General features: G+C 53.5%; 1 protein-coding gene across 2 annotated transcripts in view; it reads left to right on the top strand.

The window, feature by feature from the left end:
- Positions 1 to 16,177, top strand: part of MVK (mevalonate kinase) — a 56,969-nt gene extending 40,792 nt beyond the window's left edge. Inside the window, exons 11-12 of one of the 2 annotated variants that reach the window (XM_054006456.1) lie at positions 15,149 to 15,190; positions 15,276 to 16,177. In XM_054006456.1, the coding sequence (XP_053862431.1) occupies positions 15,149 to 15,190; positions 15,276 to 15,365 (132 nt within the window). In that variant the 3' untranslated portion in view covers positions 15,366 to 16,177. The remainder of the gene's footprint in view (positions 1 to 15,148; positions 15,191 to 15,275) is intronic. The other variant, XM_054006457.1, reaches the window with a different exon arrangement.
- The last annotated feature ends 5,054 nt before the right edge of the window (positions 16,178 to 21,231 follow it).

Genomic DNA, 21,231 nt, shown 5'->3' on the forward strand with positions numbered 1-21,231 from the left:
AGGTGATTTGAGGAAGTTCTGAGTCCTCCGCTTGCAGCATTCTGCAGAATTAACAGCAGCTTTGCGGACTCGGGCCAGGTTTGGAGCTAATTAGCTTGGCCAGGCGCCGGAGTCAGGTCCACGACCTTTCTCTTTGGCTTCTATTACTGCAATTAAGGGGAAGAAAGGGCTTCGCTTGTCATTTCCTGGCTGCTCATTAATCAGTTAGGTGCCAGGTTTCTGGGGTCTCAGGCTTAGCTGCTCTGCTGCCGCTGGGCTCCTTACAACCCCTGCTGCCACCCCGCAGCCCACGCTCAGTCCCCCTTAGGCTGCTCCTGCTGCCACCTGATCCCACGGACGCAAGCCCAACGCCTGAGCTTTCTGCAGCAGGAACCCTGTCCCTGGTGAACTGCCTCTCGAAGTAACCGGGCCATGTGCACATCACAGCCTTAGGATCTCACCCTGGCATCCGGGCGCCTCTAAAATCTCTCGCTTGCAAAACCACACGCTCTTAGAGCGTAACAGCACTGCCGCTGAGGGCAGGATGGGCACATGCCCCTGTGTCTGACAGCTCCCAGGTCCCCGGTACTAGAGAGGCTCCCAGGAGGAGAATACCCCGACCAAAAGGTCAGCCTCAGTCCGACAGGTACCAGCCTCGCAGATGGAGGCAGTGCTAGCTAGTGAGGAGAGCAGGAGACTGCAAGCCAGGATTCATAATCTCAGGGGGAAGTCCTGGCCTCATTGAAGTTGCTGGGAGTTTTGCCCTGATGAGCATTACACAGGCCCTCGACCGTCAGCCGGTGATCCCTGCCCCTCGCCCAACCACTGGCGGTTCAGCTGGAGCATAGAGAGGCCTGGCTTCTATTGCAGACTCTGCCACCCCCTTGGGACGCCTCTTCCCCTCTGAGCGTCCATTGCCCGCCTGTGAGCTGGGCCCAGCCCCACCCCGACTGGGCAGCTAGACTGGCAGAGCGTTGGCAGGAACAAGTCAGCCGGTGAGATGCTAGGCGGGAAAGGCATTGCTCTGTCTGTGTCCCTGGGGGAGTTCTGGTGTCTTCTGCTTCTCAGCCAATGGATTTGCCCGTCTGTTTGCTGCTGGACCCGTTGCGGTCCGTTGGCGGGGATCAGCCAAGAGGAACTCCCCCAGCAGGCAGTCTGGGGTGCTCCTCGGGGAAAGTGGTTACACGGTTGCAACAGTGCTCGTGTTGCAAGGTTAATGATGTGTTTTGGGAGGGAGCAAACGGGCCCGTTAATGATGTGTTTGTCTAACGCACTCTTTCTGGGATCATTAGCTGGATCGCCCACACAGGCCAGTTATTAATCACCTATTGATGGGACTCCTCGCTGTTCCGGTGGGGCTGGGCTTGGGAGCAGGAGGGAAGTAGATGTTCATAAGGACTCTGAAGATGGCAGCTGCTAATGGCTGGCGTGACACCAGGGGAGTGGAGGGGAGGGAGCGGGGGCTGGGTGTTGTAGCTTCAGACAGGAGCGTCAGGTAATTATCCAGTCAAATGCAGTGTGAGAGTCTCTGTCTCCATGGACTGGGCCCTGCCCTCCCGTTCTCCCAGGGCAGGCCCTTGCCAGCGATCTGTGGGCAATCGCAGCCCGAGGGGCCGGAGGACACTGTGCCGTTGTGCTGGGACTGGGCACATGGGAGGGGTGTCTCGTGTGCTCCGATAACGCCGCGCCTGGGTCCTGGCCTGACACGCGTCTCCCAAGACAAATGACAGCCAGCGCGGGCGCTCTGCTGCCGCCGCCGAGCGTGTCTCCCAAAATCAACAGCTTGGCTTTCCCTGAGCCAGTTTGTTTTCCCCACGCCAAGCCGAGTGTGGCAGATTAGAAAGTGTCAGGGAGCTCCGGTGCTGCATTGCTCAGCTCCCCTCAGGCCCTCGGTCACTGCCTCGTGCTTCCAGGCTGGCCAGGGGGGAAACAGCTGCAAGCTCCCAGGCCTTCCTCCTCCTGGCCAGGGAGGCTGGTCCTGCATGGGGAGAGGAGGGGAAAGAGGGAATTATGCACCTTGGTTCCTTCTGCAGTGTGGGGAGCCGGTCTGGGGCACAGCCCAGCTCTGCCATGTCCTGATTGGGCTCCCAACGGGCACAGCTGATCCCTGCTTTCCCCTCTGCGTGCTGCCAGGCTGCCCCCATATGGAGTCTCCGGGGAGGAGAGGGGTGTGGTTGGCAGGTGAATATTGTTACCCCTGTTGGACCAGGGAAGAGACTGATGCACAGAGAGGTTAAGTGTCTTGTTGAAGATCCCGCAGTGAGACCATCGCAGAGCTGGAAACCCACTCGATTCCCCTCCCTGACCTGGGCTTGGAATTAAAGCCCTTCCTCGCCCTAGTCTGGCAAAGTTCAGTGGGTGTAATCCCATAGTACGTGCTGCTCAGTGCAAAGTAGGGTGACCAGATGAGAGGAAGAAAATATTGGGACACAGGCGGGGGGTGTCCACCAGCGGAGGAAAAAAAAAAAAAAAAGCTGGCGGAGTGGAATATCGAGACAAATTGCGTCCCGACCAGAAATTGGTTGGGACGCGGGACAAACACCTAAAAATTGGGACGGTCCCGATTTTATCGGGACGTCTGGTCACCCTAGTGTAAGGTGTGCAGAATCAGACCCTACACGGCAACGTGCCGGTCCTTCCTGAATCGCACCGTTCAGGATATCCGCTAGCATGGGGCGATTTCAGGAATCCCCTCCTCTTACCACAGTGTGCAGAGAGTCAGAGAAATCCGAGCTCGGAAAGATCTATTTAGGCCAGTCAGTCCCCAGACGCCGCTGGCTTGCTCCCTGCAGTACGTCCTCTTGTGCGTCGTCCAGTCTCCTTTTCAAATTCAAATCCTCTTAACCAATTCACGATCAACTTTAAAACCGCCCAGACGCAGACCAGTAAACCAGACCTGATTTCCAGCACCTAGGAAATACCATCGTCTCTCCTCTCCAGCCCCCGCTGTTCAGGGCACATGGGAGGGAGGTCGGGTATGGAAGGCAGCTAACATCTGTTTAAAAGAAACAAACACAAAAGAGATTTAAACCAGAAATAATATTGAAATGTTTACAATCCAGCAAGTGTAGATGGGAGCCTGAACAGTGACTGTCCCAGGAGGCTGGGAGGGGAACATCCCCGGGACACTGGAGTTTTCTGGAATGTGCCTTTAATGAGCTATTCCGGTAACCAGGTTCTTATAGAAAAAAATACATTTACATGGACAAGGGAAGTTTCAAATATGCAGCCCCATAAAATATTGAAGTTACGTCTCGCTTCAGAAAGGGTTTATTGCACCAGCAGGGCTGTGGAGAGAGGAAACACCCGTCAGTCTCAGAGCACAACATGGTTACTTTTCGTCTCCTTGTACAGGCGAAACAATGTGGCAGGACTGAAGAGATTTGTCATCGGAGAGAGCCCCCTTCCTTCCCCTTGCGTGAAGAGGGGAGCTGACCTCACTCCTCAGAAATGGTGGGTCCTGAGAGAGCCCCCTTCCTTCCCTATGCACGCAGAGGGGAGCCGGCCCCCCCGGCAGTGCAGGTCACATGCTCTCTTGGATTTATTTTTACACGGATGACACATGATCAGTGGCTTGCTAGGTAAATGCGCTAATGTGCTAGTGCCTCACTGACTCTGCACCTGATCCCCTGCTGCTGACACCCTGCTTCAAATGCCGAGGTCAGGCAGGGAGCTACTGTGCTACTGACAGAAGCAAAGACACCAATGGGCGGGCTGCTCTGTGCCAGCAGGACTCTATTTTGGATCCGTTTCCAGTACCTGATCCCTGGAATGGGCACCATGAGACCCCACTGTTACCCCTCTCCAATCCCATTTCCTCACAATCTCACAGCGGATCAGGATTTTGTACCCCTACGATCCATGGATTTTTAAGGTCAGAAGGGACCAATATGATCATCTAGTCTGATTGTCTGCATAGCGCGAGCTGTAGAATGACACCCAGCAATTCCTGCATTAACTTGTGGCTGAACTAGAGCCTGTCTTTTAAACAGCCGGTCTGCATTTAAAGTCCTCCATGTGATGGACAAGCCATCCCGTCACTTGGCAAGCTGGTTCTGCCAGACCCAGCTCCTGTCTCCAGTGGGACCATCTGGAGCGAATGTTCTCCAGGGGTTAGAACAGGCAACAGAGTGTCAGGCCCCTCCTGAGTTCTGTTCCCGGCTATCTCAATGAATTGCCGTGGGAAAGTCTTTGTACCTTACTTTCCCCTTCTGTAAAATGGGTCTAATAATACGCGCCTGCCTCACTCACAAGGGTGCAGAGAGGGTTGTTGCAAAGTGCTTGGAGAAGTCGGAGATGCAAAGTAAGAATTAATGATAAATGACCTTCTGGCCTCAGGGAAAGGACTTACCTTCTGTGCACTGGGTGTGCCAGGCAGACCATATCTGCATAGGCATCTGTGCCTGTGTTCTGGACAGAACTTGCCAGCCGGAAGGTTACAGCACATGTGTAATTAGTCCCTAAGCCGGGTATGTCCTATCTTTGCCTGCTCCACTGGAACTGGGGTGTTGCCCAGGTGGGATTTTATTGTGGGTGGTGGTGAGGCTGGACAGTGCTAGCTGGCAACTAGCCACTCACCAGGATCTAAGGACCCGAGCCAGGTCCCACGCACGCCAGTGGGAGCTAGGTTGGGCCTGCTGCAACAGAGGATTTGGAAGTCATGGGCGCAGAGCATGCTGTGGATGGATGTGGCTGATGAATTTCCAAGCCTAATGTAGGCTGGGCAGGGATTTCCTAGGCGGGGGGTGGTGCTGTGAAATGCACTTAGTGGGGCCTAGAGTCTTGGGCTGAGCCTGGAGTGACCCTTGGCCATCGTGACAACAGTGAGGGCCAGAGCAGGCCCCTCAGACTCACCTCTGGCTGCTGCAAACCTGGAGGCCCTGGGGTCATTGACGCTGTAGCCGTGGCAGCAGGAGTTTGTATGCAGCAAATTAGCAGGGGGCCAGTATAATGATATAGGGCCCAAGCCTGCTTCCTTTGAAGTCAATGGGAGTTTTGCCTTTGGAATTGGAGCCAGGACCAGCCTGTCCATTGCATTACTATAGCCCTTTGCTCCAGAGACCTCAGAGTACTTTACAAATTGTAACAAACAAAGTCTCACAGCCCCCATCTGTGGCAGGTAGGGGGGACCTTACAACTGGGCAGAATCCAAACCTTCCCCTCCCCCCAGGTCCAAACTTAGGAGAAGTTTGTTTGGATCCAGTTCCAATTGTGGACTGTGCCCCTCAGGGCCACCTCCACTTGGAGCATTTGATTCAGATGGACACTGAGGAGCGTGGCTGCTTCTCTGAGGCTCGTTTAGGGCTGTAAATCCCAGGAACAGGGTTCAGGCTTTCTCTCCAAGAGATCTCCAATCCTTCTTGGTCCTGGCCAGATTGGAGACCCTGTGAGTAGACCCTCATCTGCCCCATTTCAGCTGTTCTCCTTCTAGACGAAGCCAAGATGTGCAGCGCCACAAGGAGCAACTCCGCTTCCCTGACCCTCAAAGCACGTCTGAGCTCTGGGCGGTGGTGAGGGGCTGTTCTGATTTTAGGTGGGTTGCAGGATCTCACTTCGCAGGAACTGGCCCCACAATCCTACCACAAAAGAGAGCCTCTCTTTGGGAATGAAATCAGCGTAGGGTAAGAGGAGCCCAGAGAGGAGTCATTTATGTGGCCACTTCTCCACCCGGCTGAGCTGTGGGTGGGTCTGAGACACAGTGGGGGCTGGAGCTGAGCCAGCAGTCCTGGGTTTGGAGTTGATTTTGCAAAACCCAAGTGACCCCCATTTTTGCCAGGGGTCCCCCATTTTTGCCACTTAGATTGTGCCGGGATCGCATGGGGCTGAGGCACGTGGGACAGTTGGCATAGCCTCTGCGATGGGCCGCTGGGCTGAGTTGGGAGGCTTTCCCATGCCCTATGAATACATGCAGCAGGCATCACAGGGGACCGGGGCACGTCAGAAAGAGCAACCATAAAACAGAGAGAGACACGTACTTCTGTACCACCGACTAATACACAATACTCCCATGCCCCTCCCTTGCTGCAGGCGCTGTAAGATGCACCCCATCCATGTCGTTGCTCTTTTTGCAGACAGTCTGAGGATTTTGATGGTGGCTGATTATATGATGCAAATCTCCTGTTCCCGCGCTGGTGATGATGTGAACACGAGAGGAGAACATTATGTAGTAGTTTGACAACTGCTCCGAGGAGGTGTGAAGTATAATGTCCCTAATGTTGCAATTAGACAAGAACAACTATAATGCTCTTTCTCCTTCTCGCTCTCCTTTTTTTAATTAGCAGTAATAACATTCAGCCATGAAAGGAGAATGAGCCCCGGTTTAAATAGACAGAGGCTGGTGGTGTTTTAGAGATTAGGCCTCGTCCTTCAGATGGGGCAGAAAAATCCTGCTAATTGGCACTGGCTGGGAGGGCTCCTGTCACATGGCGTGTTCAGGTTACAAACAGCAAGACCAGCAGGTTAGATTAAACACACACTGTGGGCGTCATAGAAATGATAGACGGTAAAGGCCTATGAGGGTCCTGTCTAGTTTGTATCCCAGTGCACCATCGTTCCTTACAGGACTTTTGCTCGTGCTTTGCCGATATCCGTTTTAAATGACTCCAGTGATGGAGCCCCTACCACTTCCCTTGGAAGTCTGTTCCACAGCTCAACAGAGCTCACTACTAAGGAATTCCCCCGCCCCCCCGGATAGTTAAGCTAACATTTCCTTTTCTCACTTTCTCCCCATGTCTCCTAGTCGGGTCCCCTTTGTCCATCCTGAAGACTTCTCCTCCCTCCTTGCCGTGTTACGCCCTTTGGATATTTGTAGATGGTTATCATGTCTTTACCCACTTGGATATTGCGTAGCCTAGCTATCCATTATGGATCATGTACAATCATGAAGTCCATTGTGTTAGATTGTTGGTGCATTTGGCTCACTGTGGGTCTGATTTTCAGAGGTACTAAGGGCGTCCCATGGACTTCTTTTGGGTCCTGAGCACTCAAATGCAGGTTATTTGGGGTTTTGCACTCACTCGTCCTAAATCAGTCCCTCCAGGCCCTTCATTGTTTTTGTTGCTTTTCTTTGACTGTTCTCCACTTTGCTTCTTGCTTCAGCTTCAGCTTCATTTGATAAGAACTCACACTTGTTGTGCAAGGGATTCAAAAGGAAGTGCCCCACCAGCAGCAAGCAGATGTGAGAAAGGTGCAGCCATCCCTCATTAAGACCTTTTGGAAGGCTTGACTTCAGCAGAGAAAAGCTCTTTCCATGCACAGGGTTCAAATAGCATCTGTGCTTCTTTTATCTGAGATAAACAGGGCCTTTTCATCCACACAAAATCTATTTTTATGGGAAAAGATAAAGATCCTTACTGGTTCTTGTTTGGGAGACAGGCTAACTAAGAGAGACATACAAATAATATCAGGGCCGTTCTCATCTCTTTGTTGTTTTCCTCTCTTGTTCAGATTACATTGGAAGAGCTTTTTCTTTTCATTTTCTTTCTTCTATTGGCAGGCTAGTTTAAAGGGACACTGTCAAGATCAAAATCTTACTCATAAAAAATAATCTCCTTCCCTGTGTGACCAATAACCCCTTAGATGATTAAAACGGAACTTCTGAACATCAAATTCACTTCTCACCATGTCCACTAACTTTTTGGCTCCGAATGTTGATTTGCACTTCCCATTTATAGTCAGTTTCACTTCCCGGTATTCCTGCACATAAAACACAGGGCAGATTTTCACAAGGGTTCAGCTCCCATGTAACCACCTAGATATGGATCAAAATTTCCAGTGTCAGGTCTTCTGAAAATCTAGCCACTCATTTTTGTACCTAAACAGGAGCTGAGCTCTTTTGAAAATCCGCCCATCCTGTGTTAGGGTTTCCAAGGTTGCAGGGGGATCTTTAATTTAAAAAATGCTGTTTTCACTAAACTAAAATTAAAATTGCAAATAGTCCATTTGATTCTGGGTTAAGTACTAGCCCCATTCCCTCTTCTTCATTATTTAAGGAAACTCAAGGTTTGGGTCTCTATTAACCATCAGGGTTGCCAACTCTTGCTATTTTATTGTGAGTCTCGTGATATTTGATGTTTTGTTTTAAGTACCAGCTTCTGGAATCAAGTGATTTAGTGAGAGTCTCAGCTTTCATTTTAAACAAAAAGTAAGTTTCTAGCCCTCATGCTTGCAGATAAAAGCTGAAAAATGTGACTCACGGGTGTCCTAAAAGCTCAAAATCCATAAGGCAAACGAGCAGGGTCGGCTCCAGCTTTTTGCAGCCGCAAGTGGCGGGGGGAAAAAAAAAAAGATAAAGCCACAATTGGTGGCACTTTGGTGGCAGCTCTACCGCTACACTTCATTCTTCGGTGGCAATTCGGCGGCAGGTCCTTCCCTCCGAAAGGGACTGAGGGACCCGCCGCCGAATTGCCGTCAAAGACCCGGACGTGCTGCCCCTTTCCATTGGCCGCCCCAAGCACCTGCTTCCTGCCCTGGTGCCTGGAGCCGGCCCTGCAAACGAGAACCCAACATTTTTTTTTAAACTCATGATTTTAAGGCTAATCTCATGATGTTGGGGAGCCTGATTCATGATTTCCGAACTTTGGGGGCTGGCAATATGGGGGCTGACACTGCACTTCTGAGGGGCAAATTCAATCGGGGCCGGCCATGGAGCTGCACCAGAAATGAATCTGGCCCTGTGTTTTTTAGGCCTTTTGGAGAACCTAATGCTGTTCCTCTGTGTCCCAGCTGCTCCTCACAAGGCTACAGCGCTGCGCAGGGACATGGAGGATGTTCTCTCTCAGCTGCAAAGCCGATTGGGCTCAGACTCAAAATCCCTGACAGGTCGAGGGAGGAAGCTAACTGTGAGGGAGACGTTTCTCATTCAGGTGCCAAAGGCCTTTACAGAATAAGACTAGAGATCAGGATTCAGAGTCAAAGAAGTGCTAAGGAAAGAGTCACCAGGTCATAGACCCCTGAACCGCTCAAGCAAGAAGTGTGGCAGTAACAATAGCACCACACAGGTCCTAGGCTGCCATTGCAATCTAGCCCTTGTTGGCTGTGTCATTTGTAAACTCTTCCGGGTAGAGATCTCAGATCAGGTTCTGTCTCCATTTACACTAGTGCGAACCTAGAGTGGTTCCAGTAACCTCCAGGGAGTGATAGCAGCACAACTGAGAAGAGAATCCACAGCCGGGTCTAAGGGCTGAGCAGACGTGGGATGCAGTCTAACAGTGAAGAAGCCAGTCCTGGTCTCTGGGAGCTGCAGGAGGGTTGTTCGTCTTAGAGAGAACTCAAAATGTGAAGGCCAAAAGAGCAATCCTTTTTTAGTTCGTTTTTTTTTATTTTACAACTAACAATTAGTTCTGTACCTCGCCTGAATGCAGTTTTGTTTATCAGCTTCTCTTCTCATTGTGTGCACATCTGCCAGCAAAATGTGCAATTTATTCAGCTCCTGAGACAGGAACAGGTGTTACTTGCCCTCGGAATAATACAGAGAAGCCGATGTTAGATTTAGCTTCCAAAAACAATACCTAATGATGATGTTAATGAAGAGATGGCAGCAGACGTGGCTTTGGTGCCAGGATAATGGTCTCCTGCTACAATATCTAATGCACGCAAAGGAGTGCAAAGTAGGAGAACGTTCTCTTTTCACGACGGCCTGTTCTCCTGATGAGACTGCTGTTGATTAGAACAACTGCTCATCAGTACAGGGACATGGGGTCGTCAACAGCACCAGACAGCCTGTTCAACACCCCGTGATAATTATACCTAGCGATTAACAATGGCACGGCGTCTCTAACAGAGGATCTCAAAGCACTTTACAAACACTCATTATTCCTCACAACAGCTGTGTGATATGGTCAATGTGACTGAAGCCATTTTACCAACGGGGAAAAACCAAGGCCCAGAGACTTCTCATGGGTCATCAGAAGGGGGCTGGACCCAGAAACTTCAGTACCAAAGCATGGAGCGCTACCACTTGAGCTAAAGGAGTAACTCCAGCCGGGGTAGCAATAGTTGGCATTTAACCTGCAGAAGCCATGCGACTGGAGTAGGAAGCAAGGCACGCTTTGCACGTAGGTGTAAGAAGTGGCAGAGTCAGGCATAGAACCCCGGCGTCCCAGCTCTCAGTCCTATCACCCACCCTCTTACTTTATGCTTATTGATGCCTTGTAGCCAATCTATCATTAGCACAGCGCTGATACGGAGTCACAAGTGCTTTCTGTAGGCACCATGATGGCCAAGCTGCCTACAGAGGAAAGCAGAGAACAGGCTGTTTCTGCTCTTTAGCTAATCAGAAATCAACTTACGTGAAAGAGGACCGGCTATTTCAGAGCAGTAATCTCTCAGCCAGAGCAACAGAAAGAGCCCTTCACTCCTAGACCGGGAAGGAGATTGTATTACAGCGCGGCTGTGGAGATGAGGCCCGGCCTTGTAGGTCACCCTGCCCTTGTTCCCTCCAGTGTATTCAAATTTACTATCAAGTTGGTTCTGCAGTAGCACATTACACCAGATCAAGACACAGATTTCTTAGAAGTTTGCTGGACTTTTATGATTAAAAGGATTCTTTCAAGCTTGGCGTTGGCTTCAAATCTGACCTCTTTTTTGTCTCTCTCTCTTTAACTATTTGCAAAGTCGGAGTAAATCTTCAGCGGGCTCCTTTGCAATTCCTCTTCTTGTCAAGGTTAGCCCTCTGCAAAGGCATGTTAGCGCTCCCTTTCTCTCCCCTCCCCTGCACCTTTTACTCCCTGTAATAGCCGGTATAATGTTGTATCGGTGACTGCTCCCACTTGTGCTGTGTTGCACGGTAATGGGCTCCCTGCAAGATGAATGCCAAGGCAAAGCTGGGGAGTTTATCAGCCAGAAACCTAGAGGCCGAGCTGAGGCATTCATCTGAAAAGCTAGAGACCCTGATCTTGTGACAGGGCCCTCCTGCAATGCTCCATTAGAGTTGCCCCAAATTGGTTCTGAATAGCTCAGGGACTCATTTGTCCGATGAACCTCCACGTGCAACCAACAGGGGGCATGTTAGGAAGACAGCAGGTGAAATGAATGACCAGAGTCTGCAGCATGGAGCTGAGGTTGCCCAGAAATTATCCCCAGCATGTTGCCAGCGAGTCAGGGTTTTCGGTTGTGTTTTCAGCTAGTCCCATGTATGTGCTGGGACTTCCCCCTGAGCCAATTGCCATCTTTTTCTATTTGGTTGCCACTTGCCATTCATCCCTAAACCAGCAGGACACGCCACCTTTCCCAGGGGCCAGCCCGCGTGACAATTGCATTGCTCACATTTGGGTGGGGGAGGGAGTGGGGAAGGTGAGCAACTTTTTGAGTCTGTGTCCCAGCGTCACATCAATTAAAGGTCTGTCTGTTTCACTCTATCATCTATCTATGTATCTATCCCCATCCACCCCATCTATCTATCTATCTATCTCTGCCTCAGGTTTTGTACGGCCATCCGTCACCAGGAGCATTCCAGTATAATAGATTGGCAATGGCCAAGTCTCTAATGGAATTAAAGGCATCTCTGGCTCCTCCCCCTTCAGGTTGATATCCTTGCACCTCTCCACAGTAACAGTAGCAAAAGCAAGCTTCCACCACCGCTGTACTGCTGATGTGCCCCAACTCTGGCTTGGAAGGGCCACAGTTAAGGGCAAGCGGGAAGCTGAGTCTCCAGGGCCCACTCGATCCTTGGCCTCTCTCTGAGCCTGACCACAAGGAGGACAGTGAATGCTGGTGACTTTCTGATATGGATGCTTGTCCACTGGGGCCTAGAGCATGACCCCCCAATCCATTTGCTACAGGCTGTCAGATGGCAAGGACTGTAGTCACCTGGGACAGAGCCACGCTGCTAGATTTGGAGGTGAGAGGGTTCCCATCCCATTCCTGGGCTGGCTCTCTGACGGGCCCAGTTGCTCCTGCCATCAATCTCAAACAAGAGTGCTCCCTTCCTGTTCTCAGCCAGGCCCGCTCTGCTTTCCCAGCGTCGTTATTGGAAGAGTGGAGCTTCGTCTTTGCTTCTTGGCCCGGAGTGTCAGGATGTTTCTCCACCAGTCCCTGGCGAGGGAGTTGCATTAATGGATGCTAATGTGCCATCCGTCCCATTTATCTTCATTTGGTACCAGCCGGCAGGGGCCTGGGCCCAGAGCCAGGGGCTGGGGACTGATTCTTAATCACTCCCTGCCAGGCCCAGGTGAAAAAGCAGAGTGGAGCCGGAAGGATTCCTGGTTCCCGGCAGTGTGCACTGGGAAATGGAGTCTTGATGGCCCTGGAGAGAGTGGAGTGTGTGTGCTAAGCAATCCTGCTCCCTCACATGTGAGCCCTCCAGGCGTGTTGCTCTGTTGCTCCAGCTAGGGCAAACACAGTTCTCCGTTAACAGAGCATTTCCGATCCGTCAAGCCAGTGGCATAGCCAGGTTCTAAGTGCAGGGGGAGCAAACATAAAAAAGGCGCCCCCCTTGGCTCCTCCTCTGGCCATGTCCTCCTTGGCTCCTCCTCCAGCTGCGCCGCGCTCCCTCCTTGGCTCCTCTGGCCACGCTGCGGCCATGCTGCGCCCGCCCTCGGAGGGGCTCGGTCCGGGGGGAGGGGGTCGGGCATGGTGCGGCCCGGCCGAGGAAGTTTTTAGGGTGCAGTCGGAGAAGTGGGGGGAGAGGAGGCAAGAAAGTTTCACGTGCCCCTGGGCGGGACTCACTAGCTGCTGAGCGACCTCAGACTCGGAGGAAGCCATGACACCGCAGCAGGCGGCCGCCGCGGGAGCGGGAGGGGAAGGGGAGAGGCTCACGGGAAGCTCCAGGCGGTGCAGGCTGCCTTCCTGCCCTGAGGCCGGACTGGAGGCTGCGGGCGCGGGGAAGGGGTAGCGGGTGGGCGCTGGTCACTTCTCCCGGGGGCTGGAGGGAGCGGAGCAGTAGAGCGGGCAGCAGCTGGCGGGCAGATCTCCCCCTCTCTCCGGCAGCTTCCTGCTTCCCTCGGCCCGGGCCTCACCTACGGCGTGGCGGGGCTGGTGGCCGCGAGCCGCTGCCGGGAGATGCTGCTGCTGCCGCATCCAGGGGCGGGGAGCGCTCGGCCGCTGAGCCCTAAGACACCGCAGGAGGCGGCCGCGGCGATGTTGGAGCCGCGCTGAGCGTGGGGCGCGATGGCCGAGGAGCCGGCCCCTTCGCTCCATGGCTCCTCCGGCCGTGCTGCCCCTCCTTGCTTGCAGGAGCCCAGCACCGGCCCAGCAGGCGCCGCTTTTGAAAAATGTGCTGAGGGGAAGCGGCTGCTTCCCCTGCACCCCTCTAGCTACGCTACTGCGCCAAGCGCCGGCCCAGCAGAGGCTGGATTCACCATCTAGTGCTACTGCTGGGACTCTTTAAAATAAATAGCATCTTCACACTGGGAGCCAGGTAACCAGGGACCTGTGTGTGCCAAGATGCTGCCTAAATTGGCTTGCAGAGCAGGACCCTGCCATCAAACCAGAACAGTCATGTTCCTGCCACCTTCCAGCTGTGTGGCCTAGTGGATGGAGTACTGGACTGGGACTCAGGGGACCTGGGTTCTATGCCAGCTCTGCCACTGGCCCGCTGGGTGACCTTGGGCAAGTTGCTTTACTCCTCTGTGCCTCAGTTTCCCCATCTATACAATGGGGATAATGATAGTGACCTCCTCTGTCATGTGCTTTGAGATCGGTGGATGCAAAGTGCTGGGTATTGTTAGGATTTTGGAACTGTGTGGGACAGAGCGCATGTGGCTGGCTGAGGAGGTCAGAGGATGCAGAGACCTGGGGAGGGGTGGGCGGTGGTTGCCTTTCTGGGCTCTCTGCCAGAGAAGAGCTCCACTCCAGAGGGGCTTAGTTGGGGGCTGGCTTTTCCCTGCTGCACTGCTCTTAAACTGAGCAGGGATGGGGCTTTGTCGGAGCCCAGGGTGTGCTCCTGCAAAGACCTCCGCTCCCTATAGGCTTTAGCCCCTACCTCGGCCGGGCTCACACCGCCCAGAAGGGCACGTGGGGGGATATGGCCATGCACTTCCGACGTTCACAGCTAAGGGCTGCAGGCCAGCACTGGGGCCGAGCCCTTACTCCAGGTGCGGCATATGCAGCTGCTCTGCACTCTCTCCCTACCGCCCCTGCAGCTGTGACAAGGTCTCTGATCACCCCTGCTGGGCTGGTCCCTCTCCGCCCTCAGCCCAGGCCCGGCGCAAGCTCTTGGGAGCCATGTCAGAGCCCTGAGCAGGTGACCTCATCTGCCCCTGGTTTCTGTTTTGAAATGCTGGACAGTGTTAGCACGGGCAGATCAGTCCAACCTGGGGTACATGGTTTGGGCCCACAGGGCACGTCCCCAGCAGAGACCTTCTTGGCACTGCTCTGACCACTGGCACAGGAATTATTGTGCTTCTGCTTGGCCCGCCCCAGCCCCTGGAGCCTTGAGACAGTTCCCCAGGGTGCTGGGCATGACGACAGTCCCGACTCCTCCTCGCTGGAGTGCATGCGGCAGCCCCCCGGTCACTGAGGTTACCGCAGCAGCGACAGTGCTGGAGGCAGTTACGCTCTCTGTTGGGGGATGACGAGCACCGGGATGGTACGTACGAGGCTGGCGGTACGTGGGAGGAGCTCAGTTGGGGAACAGGGAGCGGCGGGAGGGTCTCGGAGGGTGAGCTGTGCAGAGGAGAAGGCTCCTCCTGCAGCCTACCTGCGTCTGTTTGCTGGAGAACTGAGGAGTAAAGCTGCATGCCGTGAAAGGGAAATTCCATGGGACACGCCCAGGCTAACAGGTGCCTGCTGCTGGAGGCCCCAAGTAGAACCTGAGTCTCCCCAGAGTGACACTGGATGGCAGTGGGATTGCTGGGCTGACAGCAGATAGCAGTGAAAGGTTCTTCCGGACACCTCCTTCTGCAGTGATGGAGGACGGGAGCATTCCCTGCTCACTCTTATGTGGTGACTTTGTACATCTTAGTGGGACTGATTTGTCAATTAAACTCCCGTCAGTTCCCTTGAGGACTTGCCTCCGCGCTCCGGGAGCTGTCTCTTGCTGGCTTTGTTTTGGCAAGGCGTGCCCATCAGAACAGTGTCCCTGGCCATCACTCCCACGTGGCCCATTGGTTTTTTAGTCAATGTAGTTGGTTGTTGTTCCCTGGTTTTATGTCAGAGCTTTGCAATATCTTTCTGCAGTGCCTGTCAAGTGTTCTCTCTGCAACTTGATCTTCTCTCTTTTCTGCCTCAGAGAAAAAGAGTGAGCACACTCATTCTGGAGAGCTTCTTACAGGTATTTACCCGGTGGTTTAATAAGTGAATGGGTCAGATGAGCATCCATCTGTCTTAGATCTTTCCCATTTCATTTTGTCTCACAGAAGAAGACATTACAGAAGGCAACAGAAGACTCCCATATCAAAGCGTTCCTAAGACATGCCCTTTCTGAAGTAAGGACATTAATTCCGTGATTTCTGTCCATGTTTTGGAAAAGTCCGCAGGGCCCTTGCATTTGCATGGCTCCTTCCATCTCTGTCTCCTGCCAGTGAAGGAGGTCCTGATCCCCTATTGATCTGTATCATTCACTGGGGCATAGTCTGGCATCAACTTGGGCTGCATGGTGCTGAATTTTTGGATGGACCAGAGGAAGTGCAGCATGACCCACTTCATGGTTTGGTTGCTTTGAATTACTTGAGACTTTTTTTTTTTTAAATAAAAAAGATTCATGAGTCCAATTTCTGGTGGCAGTAGAGTGGCCTCAGTGTCGAAGACAGCGACACAGCCCTACCATGCCTGCTGCAGCTGGAGGGTGAAGACAGAGCTAATCAACAGCAGGTTTTTATTGTGTCAGCTCCCAACAACAAGTATCGGGGGTGGCCGCGTTAGTCTGTCTCCACAAAAACAACAAGAAGACTGGTGTCCCCTTAAAAACTAACAGATTTATTTGGACTCCTTGTTGTTTTTCTCAACAACAAGCAGTTCTTCTCCAGCTACAAAGGAAGAGCAGCACCCCAGCCGACGCTAAGGTTGGGTGCATTTATTTTTAATGAAGGTAAATTAAGATGCAAATTAACCCTGGTCCTTGGACTCCTTGCTAGTTGCCAATGCAGTGCATGATGGTGCAAAATCTGGGAACTCTGTGTAAAGCAATCATTGTCCTACCACTGTCCACCCAGTAGCTACAGCATGTAGACCCAGTTCGCACGACCTATACAAGGGCCATATTCTGCAATGGAAATCCTGAGGGACTCCATTGATTTCAGTGCAGTTATTCTAGATGTACACCAGAAGCAGAATCTGGCGTGGGGGCAGCTCCTTTGGGTGCACTGGGGTTGCATTTGTCTGGGCTGCAACAGGTGCTTTGGTTCGATTTCTACGAATTCACCTGCATAGTCTCTTCCCTCCGGATACACCCACACGGCTTCCCAACTGAATGTCTCCTCGTGGTCTGCTGAAACGCCAGCACTGCGCCTTCAGACTGGAGCCGCTGGTGGGTAATTTCTGATTAAGGATTACTGTACCATCGGCTTCAGTTTGATTGCAGATGTTTTTAATTATATCGTATAAGATCGTATTATGTAATTGCATTTATCTGATTGAAGCCTTAATTGTAGGATTTCATAATGGTATGACTGGGTAAATATACCATTGCGTCTGTTGTCCCCCAATGAAAATTAGGTGCTTCATGTCTTTATTGCATTATCCTGGAGAGAAGTTTAAATCTGAAAAAAAGAGAGAGAAAGCAAAGCAAAGCAAATCTATTTAGATCCCTCTGAACATGGGGCACCCCTCCCCCGTACGGCGTTACCTTGCCGCCGCCCGCTGGCCACGCTCTGCAATCCTGCGGCCCCTCTGGCTGCCAATCACAAGGAGCGCCGCAGACACCCAGCCCGTCTCTCCCTGGCGGGGCGATGCACTGCCCTCCCACGCTGCCCCCCACGCCGCTGTCAACTCCTGCACATGTCAGCCCCGCTTCCCCCACTGCCCCGCCTCCTGGGGAAGAGCAGCCAATCAGAGCTGCAGCAGGAGCAAGGGGCCACCAACACCTTTCTAGGGCGGGGGGAGCAGAAAGAGCCCTTCAGCTCAGGGCGGCTCGGCCCCCCGTGAGCAATGCAGACGGGACATCGCCTCTGCTTTCCCCCCGCCCAGCAATACCCAGCCTGGGGGGCGGGGGGCAGCAGGGGTGGTCAGGGACAGACCTGCTGGGGCATTTGGGAGCAGAACTAACTGCTGGGCAAGGGGAGGGGGAGATGTGGGGCTGAGAGCTCCTGCAAGGGGCCCAAACTCACTGCAAGGCACATGGGAACCTGGCCCTGTGCCAGGGGAGGGGGGGGCTAGCAGTCCTAGTGGCCAGTGGGGTGCAGGGCATGATGGCGGGTGGGTGGGGCAGAGCACCCGTGGGGCAGGGAATGGGGCAGACCGGCCCCAAAGCCCCTCCCTATATTGGCTACAGCACTGGAGGGGTGGGATTCACAAGCCCCTCCTTCCCCAGGTGAGCCCCCGGTGGCCATTCCTGCCTGACGCGTTGGTGCCGGTGCCTCGGGACCCTTGTCATGGGGCCGTGTGAGCGGGTCAGTGTGTGGGACAGGCCTGGTGTCCCGGGCAGGCTGGGCCTGGGGTGGGGGAGGGTCCTGGAGTGACGGTCCTGGTCCTGAGGATGCTCCATCGTCCCCCTGCTCACCCCCGGCCCCAAACCTGCACCGACCTGCGAAGGCCACCGGGAAACTCGCGCAGGGACAGGTGGTAGGGCAAACACCTCTGGGGTGTCTGTACTGTGAATGCGGTGGGGTAAGGGAGGGGGAGTTGCTGAGCCTGTCTCAGGGTTTCAGCCCCAGAGGGGCAGATTTGGTCAATAGCGTGAAGGTGCCCGAGGCTGCCTGTGTGCTGGCTTCCGGCTGTAGCGCTGCGCTTGTGCGGGTTCGAGGGTGCAGCCTGCATGTTACTACTCCAGGCCCCTGCAGCGTGATCCCTGCCTGGGCTGCCACGCTGAGGGGGTGACTCACGGCTAAGCTGGAGCCATGGACCCACCTGCCGGAGCATCACAGCCAGCCGGTATATCTGGGATGGGCCCCAGGGAATTCACTGGAGCTCGTTTGGGGATCCTCCTCCTGTTCCTCGTGGGTCTGTCCTGCCTTAGGGCAAATGAGCCTGAGCTAACCTGCTGCTCCACGCCCCAGAGGCTGGGGTGTAAGGCAACTCCTCCCTGCCCAGGCGGAGGGAAGGCCAGAGCTCTGTTGCTGATGGCAAGGCTCCTAGAGGCCAGGCCGCAAAGAACTGAGGTTCTGTCTGGGCTGCATGCGGGAGCTTTAGCTGGTGACCATTAGCTAGCCAAGCATTTCTGCTGCGGTCATCAGTGCGGGCGGCAATGCCCGGGTCCATGCAGCTCCAGGAGCTGCTGGAAGGGGAGTCAAGACCAAGGGGCTCCTGCAGGACGTCTCTCCTTAAAACCAGAAAAAATAGAGAGAGAGAAAGGATAGTCCAGAAAATGGAAGGAGAGAAAGGGGCAGGAGACCGGGGCTCTTCGGCTTCCAGGAGCGTCTGGGGGTGCTCCATCCAGCTCCAGTGTCCACCAGGGATGGGCACAGTGATGTGTCTGCTAAAATGATCACCAGTGAACTAGTTAACCGTGGTGCTACTCCAATGGTCATCATTAGGCTTCAGAGTTGGAAAGGGGCCGTTGGCACCTCCAAGAGCACTTTGCCAGCTGGGTGCAGACTCCGGCAGGCAGCCCTGCATCGGCTCAGGTTCAGTGGGTTTCCCTCCCAGCCATCAGGGCTAAAAATGTAATGTGTAAAAAGCGACAAGTTGAGATTCTGTGGCCCCGGGTGGGTTCTCTCCATGGAATACACAGGGCATGGATTGGGAGGCAAATCCACCAGTCTGATTTCCCCACCCACACCAGGAGTGACTCCAGTGGTGTTACCGGCGTAGAAAAGAGGTGTGAGAGGAGAACAAGGCCCTGGGTGTTTTACTTCTGCTTGGGTCTCCTCACCTGGCTGAGAGAGAATCCAGATTGTGAGAGCGAGGCTGAGTCCGACAGCAGCCCAGCCGTTTGTCAGCGGTCACTAATACCAGCTCCCGTCCATACAGCCCTCAACCCATCCCCAGGTCTGCCGGCTGGCAACTCTCCATTGAAGGGAAGGCTCCAGTCTCCCAGGCTGGCAGCAGCGGAGCGCTTTGAAAGGTGGCATATCCCCTCACCAGTGTTACCCTGGGTCCCATCTGCTGGGGCATTAGCTCACCCTTGGTAAATGCTCCATCCCTGCCTTGGTCTCTCCACCCAGCCCTTGCTGGCTGTTTTCCAGTGCCTGGTGGGGGCTGGGCTGCTTCTCACTGTCTCTTCCTCCAATGCTGGGTCCAGCCCTGTGTTAAATGTCCCATCATCAGGGCCTCCCCTGGGGGAAACAGTCCCACTCTCGATCATATCCATCTCACCCTCAGGAAGATTTCTGGACACACCAACACTTCGGATTCCTGCTGAGAACAGTTGGCCAAGAGGGGAAGGGAAGAGAGAGGCAAAGCAAATGCTCTTAAACCTCAGAAAAGTCTGGTGCTGGGCTTAGCGTTCAGGGCTCCGGTTCCAGGCAGTTCATCCTTCCCCCTGGCTGGAGGAGAGGAGAGGAACAAAAACGAGGTCTAAATATCCCCCAGAACAGCGATCAGATCTGCGTTCTCTGCCCCCCTCAGCTGACGGCCTGAACTGCCCTTCACCTTCGTACAAAAATGCAAAAGACCATGTTTTCTACAGTGATTTTTTGCAAGATCGATGTTGCAATTATCATTTTGGTACCTGTGGATGGTACAGTACATTACAGACGAGTACAATTAAGGAACAGGAGGACGGGAAGCAAGCTAGTGTGCCACCGGCTCCGAAGGTGGAAACTGCAATTAGACATAATGGAGGAGCTGAGCCAAAAATCCTCCTGATACATTCCCCCTATTATTGAGCCATCCTTGAGAGCCATGGCTTGCTCAGGGCTCAATTAGTGTGTAATAAACGAGAGAGGAAAAGCAACCTGAAATCGACGAGGGACTCCGGAGCTTTCTGTAAAAAACAAGCTAAAAGAAAAATAGAGCCTGGGGTCCCGGAGTGATCTTTGCGTAAGGCGATGTCTCAAGCATTGAACTTTGGAATCCCTCCGGCTCCTGGGAGAGGCGGGTGCCCATCACCCTTCCCGGTAGCAAAAAGAACGGACCCGAACTTACAGCAGTCTCCAGTAAGTAATCATTCTGATCTGCCCTGTGGTTGAAAATTCACCCTCCATAGTATGATCACTCTCCATAGTATGGACCATTACTGGAGCATTTCTTTTTAAAGGGGAAGTTGTAACTAATCAGAGCCAGATGCCTGTCTCGGCACATCTTGGATTGAGACTTTGAAAAGGCCTCCTAAAAAAAAATAAGAACAAGTGTCCTTCCTTAAATCCCACTCCTTCTGCTTAGCTCCCCAGTGCTGCTCATCTCTGGGACACTGTCTGCTCTTGGCTCTGGTCATCTGCGTAACCATGTAACTATTCAGTGCTACATGCATTGATGTGGTGCCCCCTGTATTTTCTCCAGCTCCACTGTAAGCGCCTGGGGGCAGAGCCTTAGTTATGGGATGCACACCCCGTCTTAGCCAGCCCCAGCGCTGTAGTAATGCTGGTGGATCGGACTGTTTGTTGTTTTGGCACCTACCCTGGGATCAGTTCCTGTGGGATCTGGCAGCCCACGCTGCACCATTCCAGGCAGCGCTCCCTGAACTCCAAGGAGCTTGTGGGACGAACAGATTTCTCCCCCTCCCCTCATCCCAGGAGACAGTCCCACAGCTGCAGGTTTATGTCCTGCATTGCCAGCAGGGACTACGCTTGCCTTGTTTCCCTGTAAACAGAACCCTCCGTCCATGCCCAGGCTGAGCAGACTCAGTTCACAACCTAGCCAATTACTGGGCCTGAAGGACGGAGCCCGAGCTGCCCCTTTCAGCTAAGGATCTCAGAGCACTTCGCACATGTCTGTCACTCCAGCCTGCAGCCTGCGAAGGTTCAGTGACTCAACCAAATGAGATGGAGAACAGAACCCAGCGCCCGGGGCCCCCGCAGTGTGATCACTAGACCGTTACTATGCACACCTACCCACACCTGGCCAGATTGCCAAGGGCTGAGCACCCACGGGTGGGGCCAGGTTTTCCAAAGTGCACAGCACCCAGCAGTTCCAATCAGGACACTGATGGCCAGATTTTCACAAGAGCTCAACAACCGCTAGTGGGGCTCGACTTGTAAGTGGTGTGAATCAGTGTGGGCATCCGAAACCTGCTACATCTCAGAGAGCCCCAAATGTCTGTCATGTGACCAAATGACC

Source organism: Malaclemys terrapin, chromosome 16 (genome assembly GCF_027887155.1).
Source record: "Malaclemys terrapin pileata isolate rMalTer1 chromosome 16, rMalTer1.hap1, whole genome shotgun sequence".
NCBI classification, from domain to species: domain Eukaryota; kingdom Metazoa; phylum Chordata; order Testudines; family Emydidae; genus Malaclemys; species Malaclemys terrapin.